The following is a 15,999-nucleotide window of genomic DNA, read 5'->3' on the forward strand; positions in this document are numbered from 1 at the left end:
AAATTAAAAATAAAGTAAAATATAAAATATATATATATAATATATAATGCCTATATAATGTGACAGAATCTGCCTGCTAAGTGGGATACATGTGCTCATATCTGAAGTTTAAATGTAAAAACTACAACTCCCATGATGCACCAGCGGCACTGACGAACTCAAATCTCAAACTGCGCATGCTCGAACTCTTGTTGTCGGAAAAATGGCGGCACTGCTGCTGCAGGAGTTGGACAGTTCCGAGATCTCTAAGCTACCAAAAACAGTTCAGAACAAACTAGAGAGGATCCTTTCCGATCAGCAATATGAAATCGATTGTTTGAAAGCACAACAGGAACAATTCCGGGTGGACAGCGGTGAGATATCGGCCGTTATGCGGTTACTCAGCGGCGCTAGTGTGTCGCTTTGCTCGCCGTGCACACATGTTCGTTAGTGGAGTTAAAAGTTAAAGTTGATTATGTAGCTTAATCTCACGTTGTTAATTGTGCGAAGTTATATGTCTGTAAACGGCGTTGGGGTTTTATTTTTAAAGCTTAAACAAAGCTGCAGCTCATCATTAGCCACGAGTCTGACGGCGCTGTTAGCATATGCTAAGCTAACTGAGCTAACGTGATTAGCTGTTAATTTAACAGTTTTAAACATTTTAACGTTTGTTTGTTTTTGTTACAGAGCAACACTTCTTTGAAAAAGTGAAACAACTTGCTCAGTGTCAGGAGGAGTTTTTGTCCAAGACTCAAGAGCTTCTTAAAGTCAAAGAGGAGTTTACAAAACTCGGTAAGACTGAACTGAATATATAACATTTATTTATATATATATAAAGAGTTAGATTGACTCACCTTCTCTGGGTTGTATTAACATTATACTTGTTTTCAAATGTCCCCTTTTAGATGAGGAACTTAAAGGTGTGCGTGACAGAAACAGAGAGTATGAATCCACCCAAGAGAGGTTGTCATCAGAGCAGGTAAGTCAGATATTTTAATAATTAATTTGTTTCAGTCGTATTTACTGTGTGCGCGGCTGTGTTTAACGGAATTAGCAATAATTAACGCATTATATCAACTGTATTGATGGTTTTCTTTAAACGGCATAGTAGTGGGTGCAGCCTTTCTGTGTAATCAAATGTTGAGACTAACATTTGTTTGTTGTGTTTTTATTTTTATAGTCAACATAATCCTTCACCTAAAGTTAAAGTGAAAGCACCGTAGCTATCCGTCGTATCTTTCTCACAATTGTCTATCGACACACACGTGGAGAATAATATATTGGGAAATGCAAAATAAACAAACACGTTGAACCAAATGTTTGTGAAGCTGAACTAATGGTTGTATTGATTTTACCAGATTTACAGTTGTCAGTGAAAGTAGCGATTCATTTGTAAGCTACACCAGCAATCTCTGTGGTTAAAATATGGTCATAATTTGTTTAGACTTTGCTGTCAAAAGCCAAAGAAAAACTGGAAGCAGAAAAGCAAGAGCTTTTGCGAACACTGGAGAGGAGATCCTTGGAAGTGGAACATTTAAATGGTATGTACAGATCAGAAACGTCTTATTTCTACTTGTACACACTAACGGTCAGTGGACTTCTGGCACTTATGTTATTTCTGTTACTCCACCAGATGACTTCCGGCAGCTCAATGATAAGTTGGTGGAGGTAAACACCGCTAAGATGACCCTGCAGATGAAGTTGGATGATCTTGAAGCAGCTGAAGTCAACATTAAAGTGAGCTATAATGCTATTTTTACACCTTCTGCTGCACTGTACATGTTCCCTTATACCTAACCCGTATAAACAAGTAACTGAAAGAAGTTGTGGTGGTTTGCCATTACAGTACAAAGAGAAGCGTATGGTTCAAGAAAAGGAGCTGCTGCATGGCCAAACATCTTGGCTGAATGAGGAGTTGAAGGCTAAGAGTGAGGAAATGCTGTCCCTGTCCCGAGAGAAGGGAAATCAGATCCTGGAACTGAAGTGCAACCTGGAGAACAAGGAAGATGAGGCATGTCTCTCTTTTCATATTTACATAAAGATGGTTAAAGCTGAATGACATGGAGAAAACAGCTATAGTGTGACGCACCAAACATTTCCATATAATAGACATGGATACGTTGTAGTTTTTACTTACTGCCCACTACTCTGTTAGCAGTTTCTCTATGTATTAACTTTCCTTTAAGCACTTTAGTTATGAATGATTGCCTCCATCCTGGTTAATACGTTTTCTTTTTTGCTTGTGACATTCAGTTGAACAGACTCCAAGACCAAGTGGAGAGTTTAAAGGCTTCAAATGAACACTATCAGAAACAGAATGAGGACCTGATCAGCAAACTGAAAGAGGTACGTGTGTGGTAATTTTTACAGCCTATGTCAAGTTCTCATCCCGTCTTGTTTTCCACAGAAACAAAAATGAAATGTTTGTCATGTACTCTACATTCTGCAGCAGACTGATCAGTATTGTAGCACTCAGTGTGAAGTATATTGATTGAAGTGTATGAATGGATCTCATTTTAGGCCAAGGAACAACAAGCCACCATGGAGGAAAAGTTCAGAAATGAGCTGAATGCCAACATTAAGCTTTCCAATTTATACAAGGTATGTTTATGTATGACAGCAAGCTGATATGATACTGTACTTTGCACCACCAAAAAATGTACTCCCCATGATTAATTTGACTTTTTGTTTCAAATTTTCAGAATATGCAAGTACGCTTTATGTCTTTTGGCTTATTTGTTTAGATACAATTTTTCATAATAAAATGACGATTGAATTTGTAGTATTTTTTTCAACAACTTCTAAAATAAGAGATGTGACGCAACTTCCATGGGCTATGTGAATGTAGAAATGTAGGAGCAGCCAGAACTTAAATGCAGCCATGTTGCAGTGATTCCACATTACTACACATTTCTCTTTTTTCAAACAGAGTGCAGTGCAAACAATATACAAAATAAATGCTACTTTATTTTTTTATTTATTTTTTTTCATAGGGAGCAGCAGCAGATTCGGAGGCAAAAAGTGAAGAGCTGAGTCAGGCAGTGGAGGAGCTTCATAAACTGCTGAAGGATGCTGGAGAAGGTGCAAGGCTGTCACAGAATAACCACAACTACCATTCCCATTATTTACTATTTCTTCCTTAAAGGAGAGAGTCATATGTTTTATTGAGTTTGAGTTTAGCTCAGTTGCTCAACTGCCGGTTTAGTTTCTGGTTGTTGGTATTGCCTGACGTTTCCTCTGTTTACTCCTTCCTCCACAGCCAACAAGGCTCTTGAGGAGAAGTTGCAGGAGATGAATGGTGCCACAGACAAGAGTGTTGCTGAGCTAAAGGAGCGGATCCAGGGTCTTGAGAAAGAGTTGGACAACGCCAATGAGCTGCTGTCAAGTTCTAAACTTAGAGGTCTGTTGGATTGATTGTTATCTTCATTGCACTGGTTTATGCTGTGGACATTTTAAAGTAAACCAACCCCCAGCCATGCCTTGATTTCTTAACTAGCATTAACAACTATGACCTGTGATCTCTACTTTTTGAATGTCTAGGCCCTGTCGGTACAACATCTATGCTCTCAGGGGAGCAAATGACCACAATGTCTCCAACAGCAGCTGCGGTATCCAAGATAAAGCCTGGCATGAAGCTGACAGAGGTATGCGACTGCATTTCAACACCCAGATTACTTTAATATAAACCGTTAGTAGAATTTCAAAATAGGTGTGAGGGGATTCCTTGTGAAAATTAGTTTAATATTGGTGTGCATGGACTTCCAGGATGGATTTCTAATATCACTTGATGTAATGCAGTCTATAGTTCATGTTAAGGTCAAGCTTATGTTTGGTTTTAATTAGCACCTCAGTATTGAATTGCTGCATTAACAGTGCACCAATATGAGAGTGTTTTTAGTATTTCCAGACTGGTTGTTATTGAGTTGCTTGTGTTTATTGCTCAGTAAACAGTATTCGACTAACAGTGAGCACCAGGCAGGGTCTAAAATTTAGAGTGTATCTATGTGTGAGCGCGTGTTTTTATTGATGGTTGTTGTATAGAATTCTGTGAACTTCAAGTGAATAAGGCTTTTATGTAGCATTTGTGAATGACTTTGAAATGTGTAGCTCTACCTTACAGAATGTGCTAGATGTCCTTAAACCCACCCCATCCAACATTTTACATATGGTGGGTGCTAACTTCAAACCCTGGTCGTCGTCGCTGCTCATGTAACACAAAATGTCGTGTGTATTTCCAGTTGTATACAGCATATGTGGAGAGTCAGGAGCAGCTGCAGTTGGAGCGACTGGAGAACAAGCGGGTCAACAAGTATCTGGATGACATTGTTCAGGAAGTGGAAGCAAAGGCCCCTATCCTCAAACGACAAAGGGACGAACATGAGCGCATGCAGAAGTCAGTGGCCAGTCTCTCTGCCAAGCTGGAGCAGGCTGTTAAGGTGGGTAATGCAGACTACTTGTATGTGTGTTCAGTGGAATGGGATTTTTATTAAATCACGTTTCCATTTTTCCTTCAAAATTATATAATACTGATAATTTGCCCATTTAAAAACTGGTTTACTTCAGGAGGTGCACCGTCTGCAGAAGGAGGCTGATGAGGCTAACAAGCGCTCCTCTGTTCTTGAAAGGGACAACCAGCGGTATGAACTGCAGCTGGGAGACATGGCACAGCAGGTGGGTTCTCTCTCTTCCTCCAGTTTAAAGGACAATCCTTGTTATTTTCAGAAAGTGTAGATTTCTCCAGTTCTCATCTTCTGTGCCATCCTTCATCTTTCCAGGTGCGTGTACTACTGATCGAGCTGGAAGAGGCGCGTGGAAACCACGTGGTTCATGAAGAGGAGGTGAGCTCCGCTGACGTCAGTAGCACATCAGAGGTGATCAGCCAACACTTGGTGACCTTCCGCGGTGTGGAGGAGCTACAGAAGCAAAACCAACGTCTTCTGGTGGCCCTTAGAGAGCTCAGTGATGCCCAGGAGAAGGAGGAGTTTGAGGCCACTGGCAATAAGTACGTTAGAATATGTGCTGATTTATAGAACTGTATGTCAGTCTTTTTTGTGTGTTGTCTACGTATCCAAATCAAAGCATCCAAGAATGCCATCTCAAGCCAAATTTTATATTAAATCCATTATTATTAATTTATTATTAGTAACCAAAGATGGTCAACTGTCAGTTAAGGCTAAAAAAATTAACTGTTACAGGCGTGGTGAACTGGAGCAGAGTTTGGAGAAAGCCCAGGTTGAGCTGGAGTCCCTGAAGGAGCAACGCAGCCAACAGGTTAAGATGACTGAGTCCATTGTGAGGCAGAGGGACATGTATCGTGTGCTGCTGGCCCAGGCAACTGGAGTCAGCTTCCCTCAGCAAGGTAAACAAGATGAACCTGTATACTGTTGATACAGGACATCCTGTACGTGCACATTTAACTGCTTTGATTATGGCACCAAGCAGTTTAAAGTAATTCAGTTCTAGTCAGTTTTGTCACTTCCCCTTATACACAGTGTTGTGATGATTTATCCTGGCTAAACTTCTGAGTGTTTTTTTCCTGAAGGTACACCACCTGAGGAGTTCTCCCTGACCTCCACCCCCCGACGCTCACCTTCAGCCATCCCCACTACAGGAACGCCCACCGCACTTGTCTCCATGGCAACAGAGTCTGCTGAAGCATTGGAGGCAAAGGCAGCTTTGCGACAGGTGAGTGTCACGTTTGTCAAAGAAAACTTAAACTGTGACATGTTTGCAGTTGTTTCTGCATTTAACTGTCAAAACAACACAGCAATAACAGACATGAGGTGTATCATCATCATCATCATCATCATCATCATCATCATCATCATCATCATCATTATTAAGTGCATTAATCTCAGACTCACACAATGGTTAGTTTACTGTAAATCACTTAATGGCTTCAGCTGTTTTCAGATCAAATTTCAGTTCATCAATGAAAGATAAGATGTCTGTCTGTATCAGTATTTTTGGACATTTTTGTTTTTGTCACCCACTGAACCTGTGAGCTTGGCTCTTTAGTCTCCCACATCTGCCACTAGATGGCAATGTGTCTATATTTAAGTATCTGAATGAACTTAAATTATGTGCCCCAAAGATTATTACCCTAGAAGAAACGAGTAGAAACTAAATAAAAAAAGATTTAGGTTTATTTGGTGATATTATTTTATTGAAAAGTCATCAGAAAATGTTATTCAGTGGTTCATCAGTGATGTGTATTGTATTACAGTTGCAGACCCAGGTTTCAATGAACACTGATGTCTCATATATGTATATGAATGGGTCAAAGGCCTGCGTGATGAGTAATCTCGGATAACAATAAATGTACTGACATAAAAAAAATGTCTGGTTGCAGTTGCAGGAGGTGTTCTCCACCTATAAGAAGGAGCGTGTGGAGAGTGACAAGACACTGAATGAACAGAACGAGAAGCTTCAGGAGCAGCTTTCTGACCTCCACTCCCAGAATGCCAAGATATCCACCCAGCTAGAGTTTGCCTCTAAGAGGTAAGTTTGAAAAACATGAGCAGGAACAGCTTTGAGAAAGTAACTACTATTTTAATGTAACTATTAAACAAAACAACACTTGGCCATCATTTCTTCTGGTTTGCTTGACACCTAATGTGTTTAAAGAATACAGAACATAGCACACAGGTCATTATAAATTATGTCTGTCAACATTATCAGGTATGAGATGCTGCAGGACAACGTTGAGCGATACAGGAAAGAGATTGCTTCCCTCAGAGAGAAAGGACAGAAGATGGCCGCTGACACACAGAAGCATGAGCAGACCATCCACACTTTGAATGAGGATCTGAGAGCTGCCAAAGAGAAACTCACCATGGCTGAGGTTTGTATTAATTCCAGCAACCTTGTCCTTTTCCATGGTGATGTTTGTGCCTGAGTTGAGGTTGTTTTCTTTGCATCTCATCGTCACTGAGGGGAATGGAGTGGTGCTTGATTTGAATGTGTGGCTGCTTGAGGAATTGTAGAGCCATCTAGACTTATCTCCTCCTGTCCCTTAGGGTCAGGTAGAGAGCCTACGTAAGGAGAGAGACATGCTGAAGCTGGTGGAGTCCAGGCTGAATCAAGAGAAGGAGACGATTCAGAGCCAACAACAGACCCAGAACCTGCTGCTGTCTAACCTCCAGACTATTCAGGTAATCAATAAGTACAAAATCTCTTACTCATTGTCTCTCACACACAAACACAATTCAAAATGCTAACTGCTGCATTCTTTTAGGCCACTCTTGAGCGTTCGGAGACGGATACACGTCAGCGTCTAAACAGTCAGTTGGAGAAGCAGGAACGAGAGATCTCCCAGCTGCAGAAGAGGCTGGAGAATGAGGTTGAACAGCGTCACCTGCTCAGCAGAAACCAGGAAGTAAGCGTGAAATTGTTTTCAAGGTTCCACCTAAATTATGTCTGCTTTAGTCATTCTTCAAAGCTCTTGTGGAGTACTGATGAATCAATACAGTGTTTAAAGAATAACTCCTCGTAAGGCGAAAACATTCTTCACACATTCATACGCCCCAGCTCATAAAAACTGAAGGTACAGACTTTTTGCTTACCTTACTACATCATTTCTCATGCACAGGTCCAGTTGATGGATGCAAAGAGGCAGCTGGAGTCACAGGTGGCTTTACAGCAGAAGACGAAGGAGCTGCTGAATGCTGCCGAGTTGGAGCTCAACACCCTCAGGCTGCAGCAAGGCAGTGGCGAAGCACGTCACACCCTGAGTTCCCCCTCCACACCTATTATCAGAGGTAGGCACAAATACACACACACGGATGTAACACAACAGCACAATACAGAGGAATGCATACATGTACACAATTAAATGTATAGTATTGTCACTGGTTGTAATCCAATCACCTCACCTCAGATTTTAAGCAAAACAATTCCAAGGTTAAAATCATTGGAAATCAAATCTTTTATAGCTTATTGTAAAGTTACTGTCAAGTTACTGTCTGTAATTATTGTGCACCACACTGACCATTTACATGCTAGTTTACATTTTGGGAATGTAATAAGACAAGTAAATTGCTCAGATTTTACAGGTTCTGTCAATTTTTCTGGTCGACTCACCCATTTTTATACTTGACCTACTTTTTAAAATTAATATACGTTAAGATGATGTGGTCTCACTAGTTTGTGTTGTTTTACAGTTTATGAGACGTATACAGTAAAAGCTGTCCAAGCCACACTTCTTCTGATGTTTGTGGTTTATAAGCTTAGACTTTAACAATGTAATGGCATTTTCATTAGTCCACAATCCATCCTCCCCTCCTAAAAGCACATACTAATTGCACTGTTGGCAAATTGCATCCCTCACTTCTGCCTCTGATTCTTCTTTCAGGCCTGCAGGGTTCAGATCAAGACAGAGAGGACCTACAGGGCCGCCTGCGGCTGGCTGAAGCCCGGGCAGAAGAGCTGACAGAGAGCCTCAGGGCTGCCACCTCCAGCATGGAGCAGTACAGATCCATGGCTCAGAGTCTGGAGGAGTCCCTGGACAAAGAGAAACAGGTGCAAAATAATCCCAATCTGGATTTCAGTGTGCCACCTCTCATAAAACTATTGTACACAAAAACGATACAATTATTATACATACTTGTGTAAGCAATTATGTTGGAAGAAGATAAACCTGTATTTATATCTATATATATCTAGATATCTAGATATATCTATCTATCTATCTATCTATAGATATATCTATAGATATATCTATAGATATATCTATATATATAGATAGATAATATAATATAGATATATATATCATATATAGAGAGAGATAGAGAGAGATACAGATAGATACAGATATATAAACACCTGTGGTGTTGATCTGTCATTAAGTTCTGATGTGCAGAAATTGTCATTATTAAAAATGTCATTCTGTTGCATGATTTCATTTTCCTGTGTACCTGTCTACCAGATGTGCATTATGTCACACTGTTAACAACTGTTAAGTTTTCAGCATGCCTCTTGCTAATTAAGCAAATTACATGACTATTTGTTAAAAGTAGTCATGCTTGAATTAGTTTTATTTAATTTTTTTAGCTTTCCTAATTACACACATTTGATTTTTTTTTTATTTAAAACAAGCCAATATTTGACATTTTCTATCTGAACAACTTTTGATCTTTCGTTACTATGAATTGGAATTTTGTTGGGAAGTTCAAAAAGTTTTTCATGACATGGTATGTTTGGGCTTGCACATCGGAACGTTTTGGTGAATATAATTGTTACCAGGTAACGGAGCAGGCACGCTTATCCATTGAAGCTCGTATGAAGGAGGCTGAGATGCAGCACCGTAGGCTGGAGGAGAAGGTTGTGGAAGCAGAGAAAGGGAAACAAGACTCAGAGGAGCAGAACAGGAAAGCACTGGCCTCTCTGGACGAACAGGTATGTTAAAACCCACATTATTGAACTATTTTTTACACTTATTGTGACAAAATGTTGTAGATTTTCCTAAAATAGTTTGACCCTCTGAACAGTGTTTTGGTGGTCAGTTAAATTTGACATTATACAAGTAAGGAAAACTGTTTTATTTTAGATGAACAGTCTGAGGAAAAGTCTCAGCAGTGCCCAGGCTGATCACCAGGAGGCGCTGCAGCGAGTGGTGGTGGCTGAAGCCCAGCAGCAGCAAGCTCTGCAAGACAGCCAAGAGCAGGTAAGCAATTATAAATTTAATGTTGAGAATAATGACTGATCAATTCTTATTTTTTGGGAGTGTTCCAGATAAGGCCGATACAATCACCTAATATGTTATTAAAATCATTTGAAATCTTGTTTCTCATTTCCAAGGCTAAGATGGCAGCTGAAGCCCAAGATAAGTACGAGCGGGAGATGATGCTGCATGCAGCAGACGTGGAAGCCCTGCAGGCTGCTAAAGCTCAGGCCCTGCAGGCCGTCGAGCTCAAACACCAACTGGAAGAGAGAGCCCAGAGGATCAGTGCTGAACTTTTGGAAGCCAGGGTCTCCTGGGAGGAGCAGGAAAAGATCCTCAAGGTTGGTTGTCAAAAGGATTTGATAGATCTATAGGGGATAACCAGACAGTTTTCCATCTTAATTTCTTTGCTATATATATATCATAGGAGGAGATGTCCAAGATGGAGAACCGCAATGAGGAGTTGCAGAGGCAGAACACCCTCCTGCATGAGCAGATCCAGACGATTAGCAGCAAGATGGCTGAAAATTTGCAACGTGCTACCAGTCAGAGTTCAATGAACATTTCCTTGACTGAAGAGGGAAAATCTCAAGACCAAGTCCTTGAGATTCTCAGGTAAAACATGTTTATCTCAAATTACACAATCCTTTCTTGTACTTGAAGAATCTTGCAAATAAAATGAGTTGTTACTAAATCAGGAAATGCAGGACAAATGAGGTTGACCATTTATACTGCCTGTCTGTGGTCTCATGGCTCTCTTTTCATGCTTGTCACTATTTATGATATCCTTATTTGGTCACCATCACAGGTTTGTTCGTCGGGAGAAAGAGATTGCAGAGTCTCGTTTTGAGGTTGCCCAAGGGGAGAGTTTGCGTTACCGTCTGAGGATGGAGCACCTGGAACGAGAGCTGAAGGATGTGCAGGACAGCTTAAGTGCTGCCAAGGAGAGGATGCAGGTATGTTTTTCACCTCTCACTGATCTTACATTTGCCAATAATGTTGTTTATAACAACCACTTTTTCAACTAGATAAGGTTGCAGCATTGTAGGTGTGGGGAGCATGAAGGCTGTTGGACTCTACTCTTTTTTTTTTTTTTACCCCTTTACGTTGATTAATCTATGTAAAGAAAACCTATTTGCTCACTTTTCTCTGTGGAGGTCAAAGTGTGGTCAAGGACATTTTTACTCAATAAGATATACTGCAAAGACAAATATTCAGATGTACAGCCTCACCATTAGGACTCTAACCTACACATAACACATGTGACTAAAGGTCGTATGCTAATCTTACTCAGGTGACAGCAAAGACCCTGGCTCAGCATGATGAGCTGATGAAGAAGACCGAAACCATGAGCATCCTGATGGAGACTAACAAGATGCTGAGAGAGGAGAAAGACCAGATGGAGCAAGTACTGCAGCAAACCCAATCTAAGGTAGTGTTTGTTGAATAAACTCTAAATTTACTCCATTATCCTGTTACATTTTTGAGAAGTATTCCAGAGTCATTGTCAAAATCCTGATGTGTCAACTCATCTTCTGTGTGCTTCAGGTACAAAAACTGGAGTCAGACATCATGCCACTGCAGCAGGCCAACTCGGAGCTGAGCGAGAAGAGCGGCATGCTGCAGGTGGAGAAGAAGATACTGGAAGAGGAGATCAAACGCTGGAAAGCTCGAACACAGGTCAGGGAAAAGTCTACAAAGAAAAAACCTAATAATGCTGAAGGGGAAAAATACATCTGTCATTAGAAAAGTAGATTATCTTGCTTCATTGGCTGTTTTTATTCCTAATGTTGTATCATTTTACACCACTAACACACAACATTTGTTGTTTTTTTTAGCAATTGGTGAGCCAGCAAAAGGATTCAGATCCAGAAGAGTACAAGCGTCTGCATTCTGAGAAGGAGCTACATCTCAAACGCATTCAGCAGCTCACTGAGGAGAGCACCAGACTTAAAGGAGAGGTTGCCAGGTGAGGGATTATCAATGATGTAACTATTACATTTTTATTAAGCAGGATACTAGTTAAGTGTCTACCTTTTCATCCTACCTATTTCTCTCTATAGGACCAATAATCTGACAACATCCCTGCAAAGCCAGATACAGAACTTGCGTGACAGTATGAGTAAGATGACTGATGAGAGGAATAATCTGACAAAGGAGATGGAGACCAAAACCCAGGAACTCCAGGATAAGGCGCGAACTATCACCCAGGTCAAGAAGATTGGACGCCGCTACAAGACTCAGTATGATGAACTCAAGGTGGAACACGACAAGGTGAGTGCTCAGTAGCTGATAACCTCACGGCCTTAGTCTTTTAACAAAAAATGCATTTGAGCATAATTAATCTTTCACACTTAATTTCTTCCAGATGGTTGCTGAGGCTGCAGCAGGCCCATCCCAAGAAGAGGAGGCTCGTCAAGCCTCAGTTCAGGAGTTGCAGAGCCTCAAAGATTCTCTGAGCCAGGCCGAAGCCAGGTCCAAAGAGCTGGAGGGACAGCTGGAGAACCTCAACAAGGTTAAACACCACAAGTTTCAGCCTCTGTAGTTAGACTCATTTATTCTTAGTCTTCTCTCAGGGAGATAAGCCATACTTGTGAATCATTTGAATAAAGCTTGGCTTAACAGTTTGCATTACTACAAACATATTCTTAAAAGAGGCAATATATAGGCAATGCTCCACCAAAAAAGCTTGTCCTTTTCTGCATACATTCATTCATTAGTATCATGTCTTTCTGGCCTGCGACAGGTGGTTACAGAGCGTGAGACTGAAGGGCGCAATGCTCAGGAGCAGTCCTCCAGGCTCCAGGCAGAGCTGAACAGGCTAAGGCAGGAGCTGCAGGATAAAGCTTCTCAGGAGGACACGCTGAGACAACAGATGACTGAAAAGGAGGAGAAGACCAGAAAGGCCATCGTTTATGCCAAACAGAAGATCAACCAGCTCATGGGTGAGAGGGTGTCTCTCATATTACAACCAACGATAGATATTTTATAGATTCCTCTCTTCTATATTCCCCAGTTGTAGTGTTGCTTTTTCTGTTTTATTTGAATCTTAGACCTACATTTTAAAACTTTAATTAATGTCCAGGCACCAAAGACCAGCTACAGAAAGAAAATGAGGAGCTAAAGCAACAGCGTGAAGAACTGGAGGTGCGAGTGAGCGCTCTTAAGTCTCAATACGAGGGCCGCCTGAGTCGACAGGAGAGAGAACTGAGAGACCTGCGAGGCCAACAAGAGAGACAAGAACAGAGAGACGAACCACCTGAGGCAGGTCCAAGCAAGGTGAGAGTCTGCTTCAAAGGTTTCTCAAACCAGACATTTTTTTCAGTTTTCTATAGTTTTACATAGAATACTCTATCTAATCATCTGACGTTTAAGACATTGTATTGAGTACATAATGTAAAGACAATCAGTTGAATTTATTAGTAACATAAATGTTTTCCTTTTTATTATTTTATACTTGCATCCGATAGACATGAGTACCCATGATACATCCAGCCAGCTGTTGATGCAAATTGCTATAACAGGCATAAAGCAAAACCAATAACAAGAAACAAACACATTAGTTACTTATAACAGATGTTTTCAACTAGAGATGGGCCATTATTGGATTAATTAGAATTTATGTTTTAAAACTATGAGGGGAAAAAAGGGTTGAATCATAAGCTCAAGATTTAAACTACGAATGTTATAATACGAGGCTGTACAGCTGCTCATCTACACAGAACATGTATAATAACTTTCCAATAGTATCCCATCTGAGAAGACAAACACATACTTGATAATGTAAGTTCTCCATCATGACTTTGTCTTTCTGTCCTGATTTTCAGACCCAGGAGCAGCAGAGGAGCACAGAACAGAGACAGATCAGTCTAAAGACAACCCCAGCTGCAGACAGGGGCAGGTATGGTACACAACTACCAAAACACTATCAGTTATAAGTTTACACAGCAGTGCAACATGAATATATAAAATTGAACAGTTTATACTTTTTCCTACAGTTCTGGGATGCTCTTTAGTACACTTGCTTTGACTTGTATAAAATGTACATTAGTAGAGTGTTTATTCATGTCCTGATCTTTGTCTCGGTCAGTGCCAGCACGTCTGAGCCTCCCACTGCCAACATTAAGCCAACACCTGTAGTAGCAACAGCCAGCAAGCAGCCTGTCAATCCAGGGAACAAACCTACTCCAAGAGCAAGCATCAGGCCTATGATCACCCCAGCCACTGTACCCACCCCAACACCCACAGCTACTGTCATGCCCACCACACAGGTGGAGACCCAGGAAGGTAAGTCTAACTGCAAAGCTGCAGGCGTAAGCTTCCAAGGCAGAAGTGCCCCTAAAGACGAGTGTCAATAACTATTCTAGTAAAGGTATACCTTTACAAAGGACACTGTGTGTTAAGCCAGATTAATGCAGCCACAAGCTCAATGAAAAGCTAAATCTGCTTTCCACTAACTCCTCTACAGCCATGCAGTCTACTGAAGGCCCACCAGTGGAGCATGTGACTGTGTACGGCAGTGCCAGCGGCTCTGTGCGCTCCGCCAGCCCCAACGTCCAGACCACATTAGCTAGCCCCATGCTGAATGTGCAGCAGACCCAGACACAGACACAAGCTACAGCATTTGTCCAACCAACTCAGCAACAGAGCGTGACCCATGCAGAGCCAGCCAATCAGGAGCCACCACCTGTGGTGATTGAGGCAACACCTAGCTCACAGGTGGAATGGCCTTCAACGTCCTCTACCTCCTCTGTGTTTGGGACTGGTGAGACAATATGCTCTTTAAAATTTTAGATGATTATAGGTTTATGTAGAATAGCAATACAAATGTATAATATTGCTATATTTTGGGAAGATATTAGGACAGGAGATGTATATTTAAAAAGGATACAGCAGACGTGCATATTCATATTATAATTAACTCATAGTACAAGATTTAACACCCAGGCTCCTGTTTTGCGAAAGATTTACTGTGTTGTTGGTGATGTTTTGGAATTGTCATAAAAGTTGAGGAACAAATACAGTCAAGTCCATTTTGCTTTCTTGTGCAACCAATTAAACGATGATGGACATGAGTGCAGCAAGCCCCCCTGAGTTTCCATTTAATGTATTACTTGCTCCTTTATTTTTTATGTTATAAAAGTATAATTCTACCCACAGTATTGTGGATAAATCTAAACAATGCCCATCTCCAGTTTCAGCAACACCAGGAACCTCCTCCATGTCCAAGAGGCCTCGTGAGGAGGAGGAGAGCTCCACCATGGTCACTGACACAGAGACCACCCAGGAGGATACCTCCAGGGCTCCGATATCCAAGAAGCTGCGCATTATCCAGAGAGTGGACCCAGAGGTGAGAAGATTACATAGAAGATCTTAATTGTTTTGTTGTTGTTGTTGTTTTTTTCATTATTTTTAATGATCTTAAAGCTGGTACAGCTATTCCGTGGGCGTCATGTAAGTGTTTTGTGCTCTCCTCAGGAGGAAGTGTTGGTGGAGGACAATGCTGAGGCTGAGGGGGTGGTGCCAACAGACAGTGACGGTGCAGAAGTGAGCCAGGTTGGTCATCACCTAATATGAATAATATTATTATCACAAAGACTTCATTGCAGTAGTGAGACAATCAAGCCTGGTGGCCGCCTACCTAGAGCCTTAGTGTGCTGGATGTTTTTCCTTGTCACTCACACTCTCAAGTGCTCATTGCTCATGGTGGGAATTGTTGGGTCTCTGTAAATAATTTTATAAAGGGTACAGTCTAGACCTGTGTTATACGAAGTGTCGGGAGAGAACCTGTTATGATTTTTTATATACAGATAGAATAGAAATTAAAACTAAGAGCATTTCTCAATATTATCTTCACTTCTCCTGTTAAATGAGTGGTTTCCTGATGAAGAGGAGCTTCAGTCCACATTAGTCGGATTCATTTTTTTGTAAGATATAAGTTTTTCAAAAGGAGTTTAAATGAGTACAGTGTTGTTTATTGTATCCATTGTTTCACCCTGCAGATAGAGGCCTTTACAACAATAGCGGGAAGAGATGAGGGTGCAGCCTCCCAGTCCATCTCAATGAACCGAGAGGTTGCCCTGAGCCAAAGTGACACCCCTGACCAGCTGGAGCATGAAGTAATCGTCATAGTAACCGACACAGAGAGTGAGGAGGACCAGGAAGAGGATGATGAAGAGGAAGAAGAGCCGGTAGAGTGTTTTTGTCAAGCATTTTAAAAGGCAATATGTAAAGTGTCCTTAGGCACCAGTTTGTCTTTTGATTTCCTGCCACTCATGATTTGACCACTGATCAATGTAGGACTACGATGAGGAAGAAGAGGAGGAGGAGGAAGAAGAGGAGGAGGAGGAAGATGAAGA

At 41.2% G+C, this 15,999-nt stretch overlaps 1 protein-coding gene across 1 annotated transcript in view; it reads left to right on the top strand.

Annotated features, from left to right (window-relative positions):
* Window positions 1–202: 202 nt before the first annotated feature.
* tprb (translocated promoter region b, nuclear basket protein) overlaps window positions 203–15,999 on the top strand; it is an 18,952-nt gene continuing 3,155 nt past the window's right edge. Inside the window, exons 1-41 of the mRNA XM_035653109.1 lie at window positions 203–353; window positions 667–771; window positions 885–958; window positions 1,424–1,520; window positions 1,613–1,716; window positions 1,826–1,990; window positions 2,233–2,325; window positions 2,500–2,580; window positions 2,973–3,060; window positions 3,239–3,379; window positions 3,520–3,623; window positions 4,218–4,415; window positions 4,543–4,650; window positions 4,755–4,981; window positions 5,175–5,338; window positions 5,522–5,664; window positions 6,332–6,480; window positions 6,661–6,823; window positions 6,999–7,133; window positions 7,217–7,357; window positions 7,571–7,739; window positions 8,333–8,499; window positions 9,223–9,375; window positions 9,527–9,643; window positions 9,778–9,981; window positions 10,068–10,255; window positions 10,449–10,596; window positions 10,935–11,072; window positions 11,189–11,320; window positions 11,479–11,609; window positions 11,704–11,914; window positions 12,009–12,155; window positions 12,387–12,585; window positions 12,726–12,919; window positions 13,468–13,541; window positions 13,731–13,927; window positions 14,109–14,405; window positions 14,836–14,990; window positions 15,119–15,196; window positions 15,643–15,831; window positions 15,941–15,992. Of these exons, the coding sequence (XP_035509002.1) occupies window positions 203–353; window positions 667–771; window positions 885–958; window positions 1,424–1,520; window positions 1,613–1,716; window positions 1,826–1,990; window positions 2,233–2,325; window positions 2,500–2,580; window positions 2,973–3,060; window positions 3,239–3,379; window positions 3,520–3,623; window positions 4,218–4,415; window positions 4,543–4,650; window positions 4,755–4,981; window positions 5,175–5,338; window positions 5,522–5,664; window positions 6,332–6,480; window positions 6,661–6,823; window positions 6,999–7,133; window positions 7,217–7,357; window positions 7,571–7,739; window positions 8,333–8,499; window positions 9,223–9,375; window positions 9,527–9,643; window positions 9,778–9,981; window positions 10,068–10,255; window positions 10,449–10,596; window positions 10,935–11,072; window positions 11,189–11,320; window positions 11,479–11,609; window positions 11,704–11,914; window positions 12,009–12,155; window positions 12,387–12,585; window positions 12,726–12,919; window positions 13,468–13,541; window positions 13,731–13,927; window positions 14,109–14,405; window positions 14,836–14,990; window positions 15,119–15,196; window positions 15,643–15,831; window positions 15,941–15,992 (5,971 nt within the window). The remainder of the gene's footprint in view (window positions 354–666; window positions 772–884; window positions 959–1,423; window positions 1,521–1,612; window positions 1,717–1,825; window positions 1,991–2,232; window positions 2,326–2,499; window positions 2,581–2,972; window positions 3,061–3,238; window positions 3,380–3,519; window positions 3,624–4,217; window positions 4,416–4,542; window positions 4,651–4,754; window positions 4,982–5,174; window positions 5,339–5,521; window positions 5,665–6,331; window positions 6,481–6,660; window positions 6,824–6,998; window positions 7,134–7,216; window positions 7,358–7,570; window positions 7,740–8,332; window positions 8,500–9,222; window positions 9,376–9,526; window positions 9,644–9,777; window positions 9,982–10,067; window positions 10,256–10,448; window positions 10,597–10,934; window positions 11,073–11,188; window positions 11,321–11,478; window positions 11,610–11,703; window positions 11,915–12,008; window positions 12,156–12,386; window positions 12,586–12,725; window positions 12,920–13,467; window positions 13,542–13,730; window positions 13,928–14,108; window positions 14,406–14,835; window positions 14,991–15,118; window positions 15,197–15,642; window positions 15,832–15,940; window positions 15,993–15,999) is intronic.

This window comes from Morone saxatilis, unplaced genomic scaffold, assembly GCF_004916995.1.
Source record: "Morone saxatilis isolate NCDOM2014 unplaced genomic scaffold, NCSU_SB_2.0 Contig12, whole genome shotgun sequence".
NCBI classification, from domain to species: Eukaryota; Metazoa; Chordata; class Actinopteri; family Moronidae; genus Morone; species Morone saxatilis.